The 14,593-nt window shown below is 37.2% G+C and overlaps 1 protein-coding gene across 3 annotated transcripts in view; it reads left to right on the top strand.

Moving 5' to 3' along the window:
• The first annotated feature begins 473 nt into the window (after positions 1-473).
• The window catches only part of OXR1 (oxidation resistance 1), a 270,959-nt gene continuing 256,839 nt past the window's right edge, over positions 474-14,593 (top strand). For 2 of the 3 annotated variants that reach the window (XM_051609269.1, XM_051609272.1), the window contains exon 1: positions 475-555. In XM_051609269.1, coding sequence (XP_051465229.1) covers positions 537-555 — 19 coding nt within the window. In that variant the 5' untranslated portion in view covers positions 475-536. Of the gene's footprint in view, positions 556-14,593 lie in introns of all 3 variants that reach the window. The other variant, XM_051609265.1, reaches the window with a different exon arrangement.

Below are 14,593 nucleotides of genomic sequence, written 5' to 3' on the forward strand. Positions count from 1 at the left end.
AAATGAGGAGAGGTTTTGGAAACTGCTTTCCTAGTCAGTGGAGGCTTGTTGCTGTTTGCAAAGTTGTATTAAGACAGCCATCTAATTAAAATAATAAGTTAATAAAGAAGGGGAGTTTGAGGAGCTTTCTGTGAAGCTGAGCATCACTTAAGAAAATTCTGCTGCTTATCTTGTCACTGGTGAAAGAATTGGACTGAGAGAGGGGCAGTAAAGGTGCTCTTGGTGGACAGTCAGTCTTAATTTTTGTTAGACCATTCCAGTAGGTATTCTCACTGACCTGTCTTTTGACACTCGTATAGGCATTGTTATCTTTGCACTTAGATTTGGTGGAGTACTCAGAGATGAATATTTGTATAAACTTACATGTCTGCATGTCAAGACTCATAAAAATTTAGACATGTTTTAAAGTAGTTAAAGACCCAGAACTTGCCATCCCTACTGTGTATATCTTGATTCTGTTAATTAGTGTTATTGCAGTGGAGACAGGAAGACTGCTGTATGATTGTTTCCATGCCTCTGCAACTCTTCTCTCCCAGATGAAACAACCGCCCTCCAGTAAGTCACCCTCGCACCCCGCCCCATCAGTAGGGGTTGATCTGTGGATTTCTGAAAGCCAGGCCGTGTGTGTGATTGAGATCTGACTTATGCATGAATAAACTGCTGTCCTGTCAGTTCCATTTTTATGAGTATATACTAATGGGGAAAAAATGAATTCTTGAGTAGGTGCCTTTTGCCTGCTGCACCACAAGAGAATGCAACAAGAAAGAACAGCTGTGTTGCCTGTGTTGACAGCATAGTGAAAAATAAGGAGGGAAATTTTTGTGCATGACAACCTGCTGTTTTTCTCCTGTAGTTAAATTTGAGCTGGAATAATACCAGGTATTTTAAAAAATGAAATTATTCAAAGTACCAGAATCTTTCAAAGCCTGAGGGTTAAAAATGCCTTTCCTTATGCTCTTTGAGTAATAATTTATTTAATTATTTGTGTTGCGTTTTACTCTTATGACATTTTAATACTTATAGTTCCAGAGTCATACAGATTAAATGAATTACTTCAGCATCCTAACCAAATAAGCATTCTTTGATAGTCAAAAGATACACTTATAGAGCATATAAGCACATCCTTGAAATATGTGCTGTCCTATAATTCCTGTAGAGTCTCAGTTGATTCTTTGTCTATGTTCAGGTTTGAGCTCAACTGCCAGAAATCAGTAAATTATTTGAGTGGCAGTGGGGTTACTTATTATTAAGTGTTTGGGAATGTCTAGTTAGCAGATGCAGGGTTTGCACATAGTCTTTTTCTCTTCAGGCAGAAAAAAGTAAGTAATCTTCTTTCTCATCTTCATGCATGTCTTGCCTTGAACATTCTCTAATGCTTTGTTATTTGCTTAATCTAGGAAATATCTTCTGTGTTTTTCTTTTTTTTAATAAACTGTGTCATCGCACATTATAGGAAATCATATATACTCATCCCCCCAGGACTTCAGGGAATAACTGAACTATGGGAAGAGACGTAAAAATTCTTTAAATTGAACTAATTTTTTTTTTAATTTATTTAAACACTCTCCTCCTCCCTCCCCCCCCAAGCCCCCAAACCCTATTAGTAATGCCCTTTTAAATTTTTACAGGGAAGTTATTATTTTCTAAGGCTGATAGCTGAAGGCAATAGTCTAGGATTGTCAGAATTACCTGTCAGCTGTTAATTCACAGGAAGGTCTCTTATGATTTGTTTTTGTTGATGAGCTACTGTAACTTATTTCTTCTTCTCCCTTAGTGAGCTGCTGTTTCTGAAGTTACTATAGCAGAAACATGAAATTAAGCATGCTATTGAAACAAGTGGGAAGTGACAACAGAGAAGCAAACAGTTAACTGTTGACAAGCATGGTTGGGTGTCAGGTTAGCACGAGATCGATACATGTTCCTGAATGGGTTCATGCAGGAGATACTGATGCTTTTGTTTAATGGAGCTGTTTACTTAAATTTTGCATGGCTGTCTTGTCTACCACAGCAGATACTTGCCAAGGTAGGGTGTCTGTCTTTGGTGTGTGAACTGTTACCATCAGAGGCAGAAGGAGCAGTTTGGGATAGGTGAAGAACTGCATGTGTCCCAAAACTCCTGGAGAAGACCTTCAAGTGTTTGAAAAACACACTGCTGTCTTAATTTCATCAGTGGTGGTTTGTGCCAGGAACAGATGCTTGCATGGCATACTGCAGCAGTGAGCTGTAAATTACCCTTTATTCTAGCATCTGCTCCTACCAGTTTTCTTGAAGATTAGACATAGATATAGGGAAGGTATCTCCTGGATATCTCAAGGTGCATTATGGATGGATATGTCATATAGTTCCTGAGACAGGAAGTTATTTGATCAGACATCAAAATCTTTAAGACTGTGCAAAGGCCTCTGTCACAGAGCTTTATCTGTGGCCGCAGCAGTACAATTAGTAATTTCCTCCTGTACTTAATGTTACTGCCTGTATCTTTCAATTGCACATTGAAGCAAGTGATGACCTCCTGTTCCTGCTTTCTTACACTGCCTTAGCAAAACAGACATAGAAGGAGTGTTTGCTATTTTTTGTTACTTGACTGCCTGTAGTAGGGTTTGGAGACGAAGAAAAAGCCAGAGAGAATTTGTGTGAATTTCTCTTAAAATAGCTCAAGGCTATGAAAGGTATACCAGTCTCTGTTTTCTTTTTGCTGGACCCAGTTGATTTTCAGCTGGACTGGTAAGTCTAGGCCAATTTATATATTTCTGGTAGGCTTCTGTGACCCTTTTGTTTTACATGATAGGAGACTTTTTTCAACATCACCACTAGCCCTTCTTTCTTCCTGCTCTACTCCCTCCAACATCAGAGGTGAAGTAACAAAGTACTTACTCAGCAGTAAAGTTAATCAGCATTGGCAGCCTGACTAACTGATGTGAAAAGGAGAGTTAACATTAAAACTTATGACTTAAAACCTATGAAGGGACAAGGGAATTCCCCCAGCACAGCCATGTACGTCATAAAACCCGTATGATAGAAACTGGTGGATTCTGTTGAGCAAATTCTTGGTTGAATGAGACTTACCACTTAGAAAAAAGGTTACTATTAATTTAAAAATATGGAGTAAACCCTTCTTGACACTTGGGAATGCTTCCAAATCCATTGTGAGCTTTCCAGTAATTAATTAGCCTGTTTGCTATTAATATTTTAGTTTTAGCTTGGCATTGTTTTTATTCAAATTCCAGCTATCAGATTTGACTATCTGCCTGTTCAAAGAGCTACACATTGTCCTATAGTTTTCCTGTGAAAGTACATAGAGATTGATGAAGACCTGTTGATAAGACTGAACTTATAAAATCTTTTGATGTTTATCTATTTTCAGTCCTGTTTCATTTTTGAAACTAGACAGTTACTCCTTTTTCTGTCACTTGAAAGTTAGACCTACTGCATCCTGAATGCAGTACATGTCCTGCAGGTGCAGTATTTTCACACACAAATGAAATCATTTGGGCAAAAAAACCCAGTGCCTTAGTAGGAGGGAGAGAACATAAAGAAATCTTTAACTGTGAAGTTGTTTAATACTTTGCTAGTAAATCTATCAGTGATAAACAGAAAGGTGGATGAAAGAGGAGATTTGGAACACTCTAGACAGAGCTTAAGCTGATGTTAGCAAAAGCAAGACCGTTTTGTGTGGAAGGAGAGGAACTTTGTTCATCTGTGATTAAGAGCCTTAGGCGTGCAAGATCCATTGTTACAGTTTACATGTTCTTCAGGAATCAGTGTCCAAAGGGAGCATATCACTTGTGTCCCGGTGAAGGCACAGTTGACATCTGTGCAATCATGGACTTACAGTGTATCTTACAGAGCATATAAAGCTGTAGCAGTTCTGTAGCAGACTCAAGGGAGCAAATTACAGGGATACCTCTGGAAGACAAAGTGCTTCTTGGTAGTGTACTTTGATAATACTATTTGTGCACACTTTGGTTTTGGAAGGTGTTCTTGCAGCCATTGGGACAGTATACTAGGAACCATCTTTTCTGTCATCAGTGGGTGGTCTTGCCCATTAACCCACCAAATTTGGAGGGAAAAAAAATGCTGTGTGAATACAAGAATGTGTTGATATGCTTCTTCTTTCTAGATACTTGATGTATACAATTCCTGTTAATTTTAATCTAAATTTGAGATGTGGAAGAAGGAAAAGAATAATAATTTTTCTCCCATTCTCCTTTGTATAAAATTCTTTTGGGATGTATAGATGGGAAACAAATTCATAGGTAAAGCATAATTCACTTAAGTACTACTTTGATACTGTAGTCAGAACTTTCTTTCCCCCAAGGTGTGGCAACCAGATTCCGTGGAGAGACCTTCTAAAATAACAGCAAATACATTATTAGTTATTCCATAATCATAAATATAACCATAGCTGTACAAGAGCTTAGTAATAAATCACCTCCATATTTCATAAATAATACAGGATATACTAAAATGTTGTATTTATAGTACTTTTCATTTTAAATTATTAATACTGTTATATTTCAGAAATTGATATTTATATACTGTTGATGTAAACCTAATCTATTCAGTCATCTGAATCTCTGGCAGTTGAATTCCAAGTTGTCTTATGTTTTTTTTGCACTGGAGAGCCAGGACATCAATGTTGTTGATACAGGCACATTCCAATATTATTAATTATTGTCACAGCTTCTGTAGCTTCTGAAAGAGAATCTGTAACAGCTTTTAAATCCCCTTTAGAGAAGGAAACAGCTCATATTCAGGACTACAAACAGCAATTGCAAGGAACACAGATATGATGGGAAAGAAAATATGTTTGTTTCTTCTGGCCTTAATTCTCCTTTGGTATTTTATCATTAGTCTCTCTGGGTTTTCAATAATTTTCTCTGGGATTATGACTATATATTAATTTTTCTTCTCTTTGCTTGAGTTAGTATGAACACTAACTGCAATGAAATGTTATGGCCATAGGACTAATACTAATTAGTTAGTAGTCAAACTCACTTCTAGATGAAACCTCAAGCCCCTTGTGGTACTTTCTGCCTGAATATTTTTTTAAAATTAAACTAATTTTAAGTGTGGTCTTAAACCACTGATAGAAGTCCCACTCCTACCCTCTGTTGCCTTTATTATATCACCATGGCAAAAATAAATTTTGTCTTTCTTTGCATGCGTTTTCCGTATACCAGAAAGGATGATAGTAGCATGTGGTCCATGTGGAACACTTGACTGTGAAATTTTTTTCCATATGCAAACTGTCATACCTGCTTTTTTTCCCCCTTAGTTTTTTCACTAAGGTCTACCTCACCTGAAAGCTTATAACCCAAATTTTTGGTGCATCAAGAAGTTTTACCGCAAGCAGTGAAGGACTTGACACTTCTAGAATGGAAACAGTGGGATAGCTGTGTGTAAGAAATTGTGAAGAAAGTTTTGAAGAGGAAAAAAATTAAAGCTTCACTGCTCAATTGATTTTTGTATTTACTACTTCCCACTGTGTGCCTGTATGTTATGTATTCCTAGTGTAAGCTCTCTACAGTGAAGTGTGTGTATATTTGCTTGTTTTAGAGGGCCAGCTGTTTTTACAGAATTAAAGTGTGTTTTATGTTTATCTTCAAATTAAACTGTTAATTATCAAATCTGAAGACCCAAATACATGATTTTTCTCAGGCGTCCCTGCTATAATAGCAGCTTCATGTACCTTCCCAGTGTAACCTTGTACTTGCTTTATCCTCAGGCTGTACCTGAAGCGTGGGATGTGAAGCAGTAGCAGCATTGCTGTGCTGCATTGCATCTGAGAGTACCTGCAGGCACAGCTTTCCATGTGGAATGTCCCTGAGTTCAGGGGTCCAAGAGGGCACAACTTGGTTTCAGCTGAGTCCGTGTACTCACATCTAAGCAGGACTTACCCAGCATTTCCTCTTTGCCATAGACGAGAGCTGCAGAAGAAATTATTGAAGGAAGTTAAATTTTTTTATATGTTATTTGTGGTCTTAAGGTCCTTAAAGCTTTGAGGCACTGGGATGTGCCTGCAGTTCAGGTAACCTTATGAGCAAGCATCCTGATGAAGTGATGAGGCAAAAAAAGTTGTCTTTGGAGCTGGGATCCATGAGTGATAAGGTCTTGGCTTTGTATCAGGTTAGGACTTGGATGAGCTGCCTGGATAAAATCTTGATGTAAGTTGCACTGAAAAGCAGAACTAAGGATGAGGTTGTCAGGGAATGGTGATGGCATGGGGCTGAGGGAAGATGAGAATGGCACTGGGCGACTGGGAAGATGTGCAAGTAGTAGAGTCCATGTCTTGTGAGGGTAAACCTTTACAGAGTCCAGAAGGAATTGAGTTTCCTGGTCTTCCTGTTCAGTTGTAATTCAGGCAAGCTCATTATTAAGGGTATTGTGCCTCATTGTTCTGCTTCCCTACAACCTCTTAACTATTTCTCTTACTTATTATTGTAAACTTGTATTTCTGACTCTCGTGGGACTTAAAATGCCTGGATATCCAAAGTAAATGAAGACTTCTATTTAATTTTGGTCTCTACTTCAGGTCTGTGTGTCAAAAATGAAGACAATACTAGCTGCACAACATAGCATGATATGATAATTAATGTTGGCTAAATACTGTAATGGTGTAGTGATGATCACCTTGGAGAGGCTCATGAGGAAATTAATACTTCTGGCATCCTAGCAGAGCTTAAGTCGAGTACCGTAAGGCCATGGACTGAACAACTCTGATCAGGTTAGACAGTGGATACCTTAGCTGTTAACTTGGTAAATAGTGTCATTCCTGCTCTCTGAGTATTGAAGCAGTCTTAGTGGAAAGAAATGCTGTGTGAACACATAGGTGAAAACTGTATAAAGCTGTTTATGTATTGTCTTTGAGAATACTGTTTAGACACTTGGTGACCTGTAGCTCTTGACTTGGTGAAAATAGCAGCGGTAGTACATGAGAGGTTGGTACCTGCTGAAGTCCTCATCTAACTGCAGCCAGCCTTCTGAATTAGGATGTCCTCAGAGAAGATTAAGGTGGTTTTGGTTTTGGTGAGTGTGATACTTTTCCTTATGCTCCATGAAGGACATAAAGGCTTTATGCATCACAATTATGTGACTTGTCTGCTGGAAGACTAATATATGTGTACATTGTGTGCAACAGCACTAGCAAGGGTCTGCAAAATGGGTGAACATAGTGATGGTGGCAGCAGATGGAGTTCCCTAGGTGTGGAAGCTGCATGTCTGGATGGAGCTTACGGTGTTTGGCAACAGAACAATGTGGTCATGAAATTTAAACAGAGACTTATCTGTGTATCTATTTTGGCACAGGGAGCACCATTTGTCTCAGGGCCGTTCTGCCACCATGTCCTATTCATGCTCTTAGCCAGTATTGCAGTACGTTTTGAGTGAGGGTACTTAGAGGTAAGGCTTGATCTCACTGAAGCTTAAAAGGGTAGGTATTACAAATATACCCCTGTACTGAGAATACCCAGAAAAGATACTGTTGCTTCTCTTTATGTATTTTCCTCAAATGCCTCTACCATTTTGTTTTCCCCAGTTATCAGACATGTCCTAAAACTGGAGCATGGGCAGAAGGCAAACTTGTTACTGCTCTTTCAGATCCCTTTTTATGGCCTCAGTCACTTTGGACAACTTTTGTTTTTCAGATGTACCCAAAGGCAAAAGTTCTGTAAGATGATGTGGTAATGGGCAGTAGAGACCAATTCCCCAAAGGAATAATTGAATGTTAGCCCATGTGACCTCCTTTGAGCAACACAAGGGAGCAGTGGTTGGAACCTGTGGGGCTTTCTTCAGCTGAAATGAATGAGATCTTGAGGAAATCTGAAAGTTAGCATTGATAAGGAGGAATTCTAGCTCCATGAAACATGCAGTTTCTTCTAAATTCTTGTATTAGCTTTCTGCTTCCTAATTTTACATCCCAGTTACTGTAATTACAACCCAAAATTGCAAAAGTACCTTTCCCTTTTGCTATCTGAGTGAATCAAAGAGTAGTAGGAATAAAAATTAAAAATAAAACCTCTTAAAAAGCAATCCTGTTTTAATTTCACTTCCTTCTAATACCAAGTCATGATGTAGATCAGTTTTCTATTTTTACTTTACCAAATGCACACCTCTTTAGGTAGTAGAAGTTAGCTTTAATTAACAGTATCTTTTTTTCCAAAGGTTTGCAAAATTGTCAAGGTGAATTAATTCATAGTTGCTGAAGTGAACCAGGTTTATACATCTGTGAGGACAAAAGCAGTCATCAGTATGCTTTAATGCATGTGAGTCAGGACACTTTGTGTAAGTGCATGATTATTAGAAGGATTTTAAATAATAGTTGGAAAAAAATGAAGATAATGATTTTTTGATGGGGAAATTAATATAAATTGTACCAACCTGCAAAAATACAGACTGAAGTGGTGTGAAACAGTGAAGCTGGTATAAGCAACTTGTAGTTTTCCAGATGCTTGTACCTGAAATTTTACACCACAGTGCTTACACAGTGGCACCATGCAAATTTCAGTTTATCAAGCATTCAGTTTCCATGCCGGGATTAAATTACTCAAGTTTGTTTGGAGTTCTGGACTGTTGCAATTTTAAACCACTAGTGTTTTGTCATGTGTCCTTGTTTGGGAAGAATCCCATTCCATTTAATAAAAATTGAATTATGATAAATTAATGATTTTTACCATTTCTGGGCTACAGCACATCTGAAGCCTGCAAATTTGTTGATGCTTAAGATATATGTAACTGAATAACAGTTCTCATTGAATCTTTTAGTCAGTTCCTGGTGCATTGCTAACCATACTTCTCTGGTAGATAAAGACAGATAAAATGAAGTATTTTCTCCATAGAAACCAGACTAATCACGCACTTCTTGATCTTGGGCTAGAAATGCAACATTATTCCTGAAGGACTTCAGGCTATAACCCTCTAAGATGCTCTCTTCAAACACACAGCTATTGAGCTGTGCAAGGACACTTATGAGGAATACAGTGAAATCTTACAGATCCATAAAATATATGTACCTGACTTTGCATGAACTTTGACTCTGAATTCATGTGTTTCTAAGAGCGCATGACTCCTAATTAAGAATCCCCACAAAGGATCTGAAGTGACCATTTGACTCAAAACTTCTTCCCCACTCTCCTGTCCCCTGCTCCCAAGTAAATAATCTAACCTGCCTCTTCATGCTTTTCTTTTTTTAAGTCTTTAGATGTTACGGGTACGGTGTTAGTATTGCTAATATGTCATGCTAATTATTACACTTCTTTTTTTTTTGTAAAAAATGCTGATGCAAAAAAACTTGTTTCTGTGAGACTCCTAGGAGAGTGCTTTGAAAATTGTAGCAATTTGTGAGCCCAGTCACATAAAGCATGACGTTAAGTACAGTTGCTTAAAGGTGAGCTACAAGAAGAACATTTAATTCCAAGTTTAAATGAAGTTCTTAACTAATTGTTTGGGATTGGAGATTATAGAGACTGTAGCTTCATCTGGTAAGAGCACTACTACACTGAAATTCATGCTTAAGCTAGTGGTATTTTTTCTCCTTGCGCAAGTTATCTCTGTTTGGAAGTTCTAGTTTTAATGCTTTCCTCTTAACAGATGTTACTGTTAGAAGTCTTTACTATTAATTTATAACCTAAACCAAGTAAAACTCTATGGAGCAACAATACATCCTTGTATAAACAAAGAAATTTAACCCTTCCCTGTAAGAGCTACTTCAGCAGGGTCTGGAGTCTAGAACAGAGACGTGAGAGACAGACTTTTACTGACTGATTTTAACATATGGAAGATGATGGATAATTTTCCTTTAATCAGCTCTATGAATTAACAGGTAGTGAAAGATTGATTCTTCTCATAGGTTAGTGAAGGGTCAGACAGTTTTGCTAGCAGGTTTTGACCATGTGTGGAGAATATTCCTACCTTCTGTTCATCAATAAGGAGGCAAACATTACATGTTTATATTTGTATTTAATAAATTCAAGTCGATATGTATTTTTTGTTCTTTACTTTCTGGCTAATTGGTAGCATGAAACTAATCTGCAATGGACTGGACATGCATGCTACCAAGGGTACAAATTTGTGTTCTATGCCTTTAAACTGATTAAAAAAAAAAAAAAAAGCAGCAAAGCTTTCTCTGATGCGGCACCACTGATTTTACTGTATTTTTTACATGTGACTTTTCCCTAAGTGCTGTCCACTACAGTGGACAGAATGGGCATAAAACGTATTGGTGGTGTGTAGAGCAGTCAGAGGACACTGGCTCTGGGATACAAATCCTTGACTTACTTCAGTTGCAGGATGGTTAGGAACAAATGACTCAAGTTTGTTCTTTGCAGGGTGTTAAGCCAGATGTGGGAATAAAAGTAACTTGCTTAAATTTTTACAAAATAGTATATTGTGTTGTTGCTTTGCATTGTGAATTCAAGTAGCTCTGCTGTGCTTGCCAGTAAAATAAACGGATTATAAGAACAGAGCAAAGCCCTCTTCATTCTCTTCCAATTAATTTAATTCCTGCTAAAATCCTGTTTATGTTTCAAAAGGAGTCACCTTGAAACATTGCAGTTCAAAGTTCAGATCTTTTGGTTGATACTGGCTTATATGTTGAGTGACCCAAATAAAAATGAATAGATAGAATCTTCTGTTGTTGAATTGTTTGTTGTCTTTTTAAGGTGTTAATTTTTTCGCTTTGCTGTATGCCATACAAAGGATGAATTTCGTATTGTGGAGACAGTATCAATGTTTATAATTCCGTGGTCATAGTTCTTACTTAATGCTATCAGCACAGTCATTTTTTTTGTAGGTGCTCAGCAGAATGTATCAGCATGGGCCAGATTCTCCTCTGTGACTCAGTAGCTGTTGTCATTACATTGGTGCAGGCAATTGCCTCTCTGATGATGCTGTAGTAGTGGTAGTGAGTTTTTTGTGTGATTGGAGGATCTAAGCCTACAGCAACATTATATAAGTAACTTCTGACAAGTATTGAAATTTGTTTTCAGTTATTTGGTAGTGTTCTGTTGCTTCTGTCTTGTCCTTAAGCATCTCCATATATGCTTGAATTTGCAGTGTGCTAAAGTTGATTTGTGCCCTTGTGTATTCTGTTGGGATAGTGGTGAAGTTGTCATGTTGGTAAGAACATACTCTGTCACTCACTCCTCTTATGCCCTGAATCACCTCGGATGTGCCACAGTTGAATATTGCTGAAAAAAAATGCCTAATGCAGGCAGCCTGAGCTTATGTGTAAAATGCTTGTGTTCATCATGATGTAATACCTGAAACAGAGCAGAGGGCACCATTTATGCATAAATATAGAAAGCTTGAATTTTTTATCAGAAGATGGTGGAAAACTAGTGTGCATGATGCCAGGCAGAAGAACAAATTAACTGTAATTTACCAAAGCAGTACGGGTTTCCCAAAAACATAGGTGTGGGGTTAGTTACTAAACTGTGTAATTTTTACCTGAAATAAGAGGGAAGCAGCAGTGTGATTCTACATTAAGGGGATGCACAAAGCCAAACAGTAACAGCAGAGCCCTGTTAGGTGTTGGAGAGGCACAAGAGGGTATTTGAGTTGACTGTTTCCTGTGTGCTGCCTGTACCTTTTGCAATGTTGATGTTCTCTGGTTCTATGTGGAGATCACAGCTAAGAAGAGTAATAAGATAAGCTCTTAGCTAAAAAAAGAAGGGAGGTGCTAAGCTTGAGGATGAAGCACATGTAGACTCTCCTTTGGACTTCCACCTGGAACCGACAGAGTATGTAAAAAATCCTTCTTAGCTAATGAGATCTAGGGAGTTCCCATACTGGTCACCTCCCGTTTTAACCTGCTGAGAGCAGCCCTGTAAAGCAGGCAGGTTTGTTACATTCATTCAGTGGTCTGTAATAAAGTGTGGTACTGAAGTGAAAGAGATGATCTCCCCTAGTTTGGAGTGAGGAATTAAAGATTTTTAAGATGCTGTTTAAGTGGAAATGGACAAGTATCAAATAAATGATGTCTTCTTTCAAGCTTGATTCAAATTCTATTCTTGTAATCCTAAAAACCACGCTTCTCAACAGTGGACTGCATTTCCAGTGTCATTTTAATAGCATTTGAGCAATCAGCCCTGTTATTATTGGTATCATTGTATACAAAGTGGAATTTAATAATAAAAACTAAGGAATTACTTATATTTAATATATATTTCATATAGAAATACATTTAAAAAATTTCCATAGTAGCAATGGCTTGCAAAACAAAAAGTTGGAACATTAAGAAGCAACTAAAATACATGTTTTTTAAGAAAAAAGTTAGGAAAAATTTAAATAAATTCTAAGTTTTAATTAGAAAAAGATTAATTATCTGACTTTATTAACAAAAGTGCAATTAGGTCCAATTTTGTTCTTCTCTATTGTAGTTGAAATGTCCATGTGAGGATTTAGAAATCTTAAAACTCTGCAAGTGAAGCCTCTAATACAGGCACTGTATGTTTCACCACTTCTTTCTTGATTTAATGGTATTATCAACACTGACAAATTGACAATCCCAGATCCATCTTAAAATTGAAGTGCTTGCCGTTTCATTATGTTTTCCCATGAGGTTTATCTCTGACATTTGTTTTTTCAATTACCTTTTGCTGTTATTCAGCACTTCTTGCACTTTGATTTTTATAATGCAAATGCCTCTGAATCCATCAAAGTTTATTTTAGTCTCTTCTCTGTTTCCATACTGTTTTCAGTTCCAAGTAATTTTTAAGGATTGATTTCCAAAAACATGATTGGTAAAGTATATTAATGTTCAGAAAGCAATATTAAGAGTTAATAGTTTGTCTTTTTTGAAAAATCAAAAAAATGAGACCATTTCTCTTTTGAATTTTTAGTGAAATTAAAGCATCACAAGGTATGAATTAGGGCTTTAAGAAAATTTAAATATCATGGCATAAATTATCTTCAAAGTAAGAAAAGTCTAATGTTGGGTTGCATCCATTGCAGTAAAAGCATAACATAATGGCTTAAGAGTATGTGTAGTGCTTCTAGCTCCTGTCTTATGCTAAATGTGTAATTGGCCAGGGGAAAAAAAAAAAAAAAATCACAATAAAAGAATGATATTGTTGGCTACTCTCTTGCAATGGAAGGCCAAAGTGGAGTAGACTGCTGGTGCTGATACATTTTTGCAGTTACAGATCTTGGGGCATTAAGCTTTTCATAAGTGAAACTGAATTCAGTCATTGTTATGCTTGGTTTTCTACAATGCTAAATTCCTACTGATTTTTTGGAAGTTCAAAAGTGCTTTGACCTTTACTGAAGCTAGTCAGAGCAGTGTGTGTTTAGGACTACTGAACTCAGACCAAGCTGCATGCCACAACACATTATACACAAGGCTTCATTGTTAAATTGCCATATTACCTCGCTAATAGCTAAATTAGACCTCTGCTCTTGAATCGCCCTATGAAGGTGTCTGTCTTTTTGTCCATCCATGAGAAGTAGCTACTTGACACATAACCTTATTTTGTTAAAAATCAGCCTCTGCAAATACTGTGTGTTAATTTTTCAGCCTTAGTTTGAAAATGGCAACTTTTGCATTCATATTTTGTGACAGAACAAGTAGCTTCATTCTCTCACTGTAACTTCTGTTTATGTTCATGTTACAGGAAAATTAAAAGCAAGGACTCATTCTTGAGTGTTTGGCCACAATATTGGTAGATGTTAGAAGCATGCTAACTAGCTGAGCAATTTTCCAGTGAGACATTTTACATTGATCCTTTTTGAATTGATGTAGCCTGTTTTTGAATTTCTCCAGTTGCATATCTTACGTTTCCCAAGATCTCAAATGTGAATGTTGTGCCTCCTTTTTGAAAGTGCTGTAGTTCTTACTCAATTACTTCCTTGTCAGTGTGTTTCACATTTTCTCTCATTAGACAAAGTAAACCTGCATGCTGTTTCATTACTGAAGTGGTGAATTTTAATTGGCTTTATAGTTTAATTTCTTCTGGAGAGTGACTTTATGACATCAGTTTAAATGAGTCAAGAAGCTACCTTCTGTGAAGTCAGTCTGATTTTTCTCTTTGATTGAAACAAATTTCTATGTACAAGTGCTGAACTGATTTTTACAGGCTTTTGTTAGGAGCTGTGGTAGGGTTTTTTCTTTTTTGCTTTGTTTTAAATCCAGCTCTGGGCTTGTGATACCACGTTTCCTTAGGATTTTGTTGCCTGTGTTTCAGTGAATGGGGCTGATGTTGGTATCTTGAGTCATTCATCGTACAATGTCCTTCCAACTGCTTAAATTGAAGAATGTTTTAGGAGGAGCAAGTATTTAGGGGTGGTTACTGCAGCCTTAAACATTCTTCTCATGTCTGTGCTGCTCCTTGTGTTCAGTTTTGAGTGGGGATACTTTTGGCTGCAAGTTTTCATGCTACTTGTTATTCCTCAAGTTAAAAATTCCATTTGGGAAAGGTATTGATCTGAAAGGTGATAGTGGTGCAGCCTGCTGTGAAGTTGTTTTGGAGTGGGACTGATTTGAGCAGTTGTTTGTTAAATAAGGAGTGACTTCTTCTGAAATCTTTTTTAGTATATTTAGATGTGACCATATGCTTTCAGAGTGTTTTATGTCCTATTTGTTACAGTTTTGAGCACA

This window comes from Apus apus, chromosome 2, assembly GCF_020740795.1.
Source record: "Apus apus isolate bApuApu2 chromosome 2, bApuApu2.pri.cur, whole genome shotgun sequence".
Lineage (NCBI taxonomy): Eukaryota > Metazoa > Chordata > Aves > Apodiformes > Apodidae > Apus > Apus apus.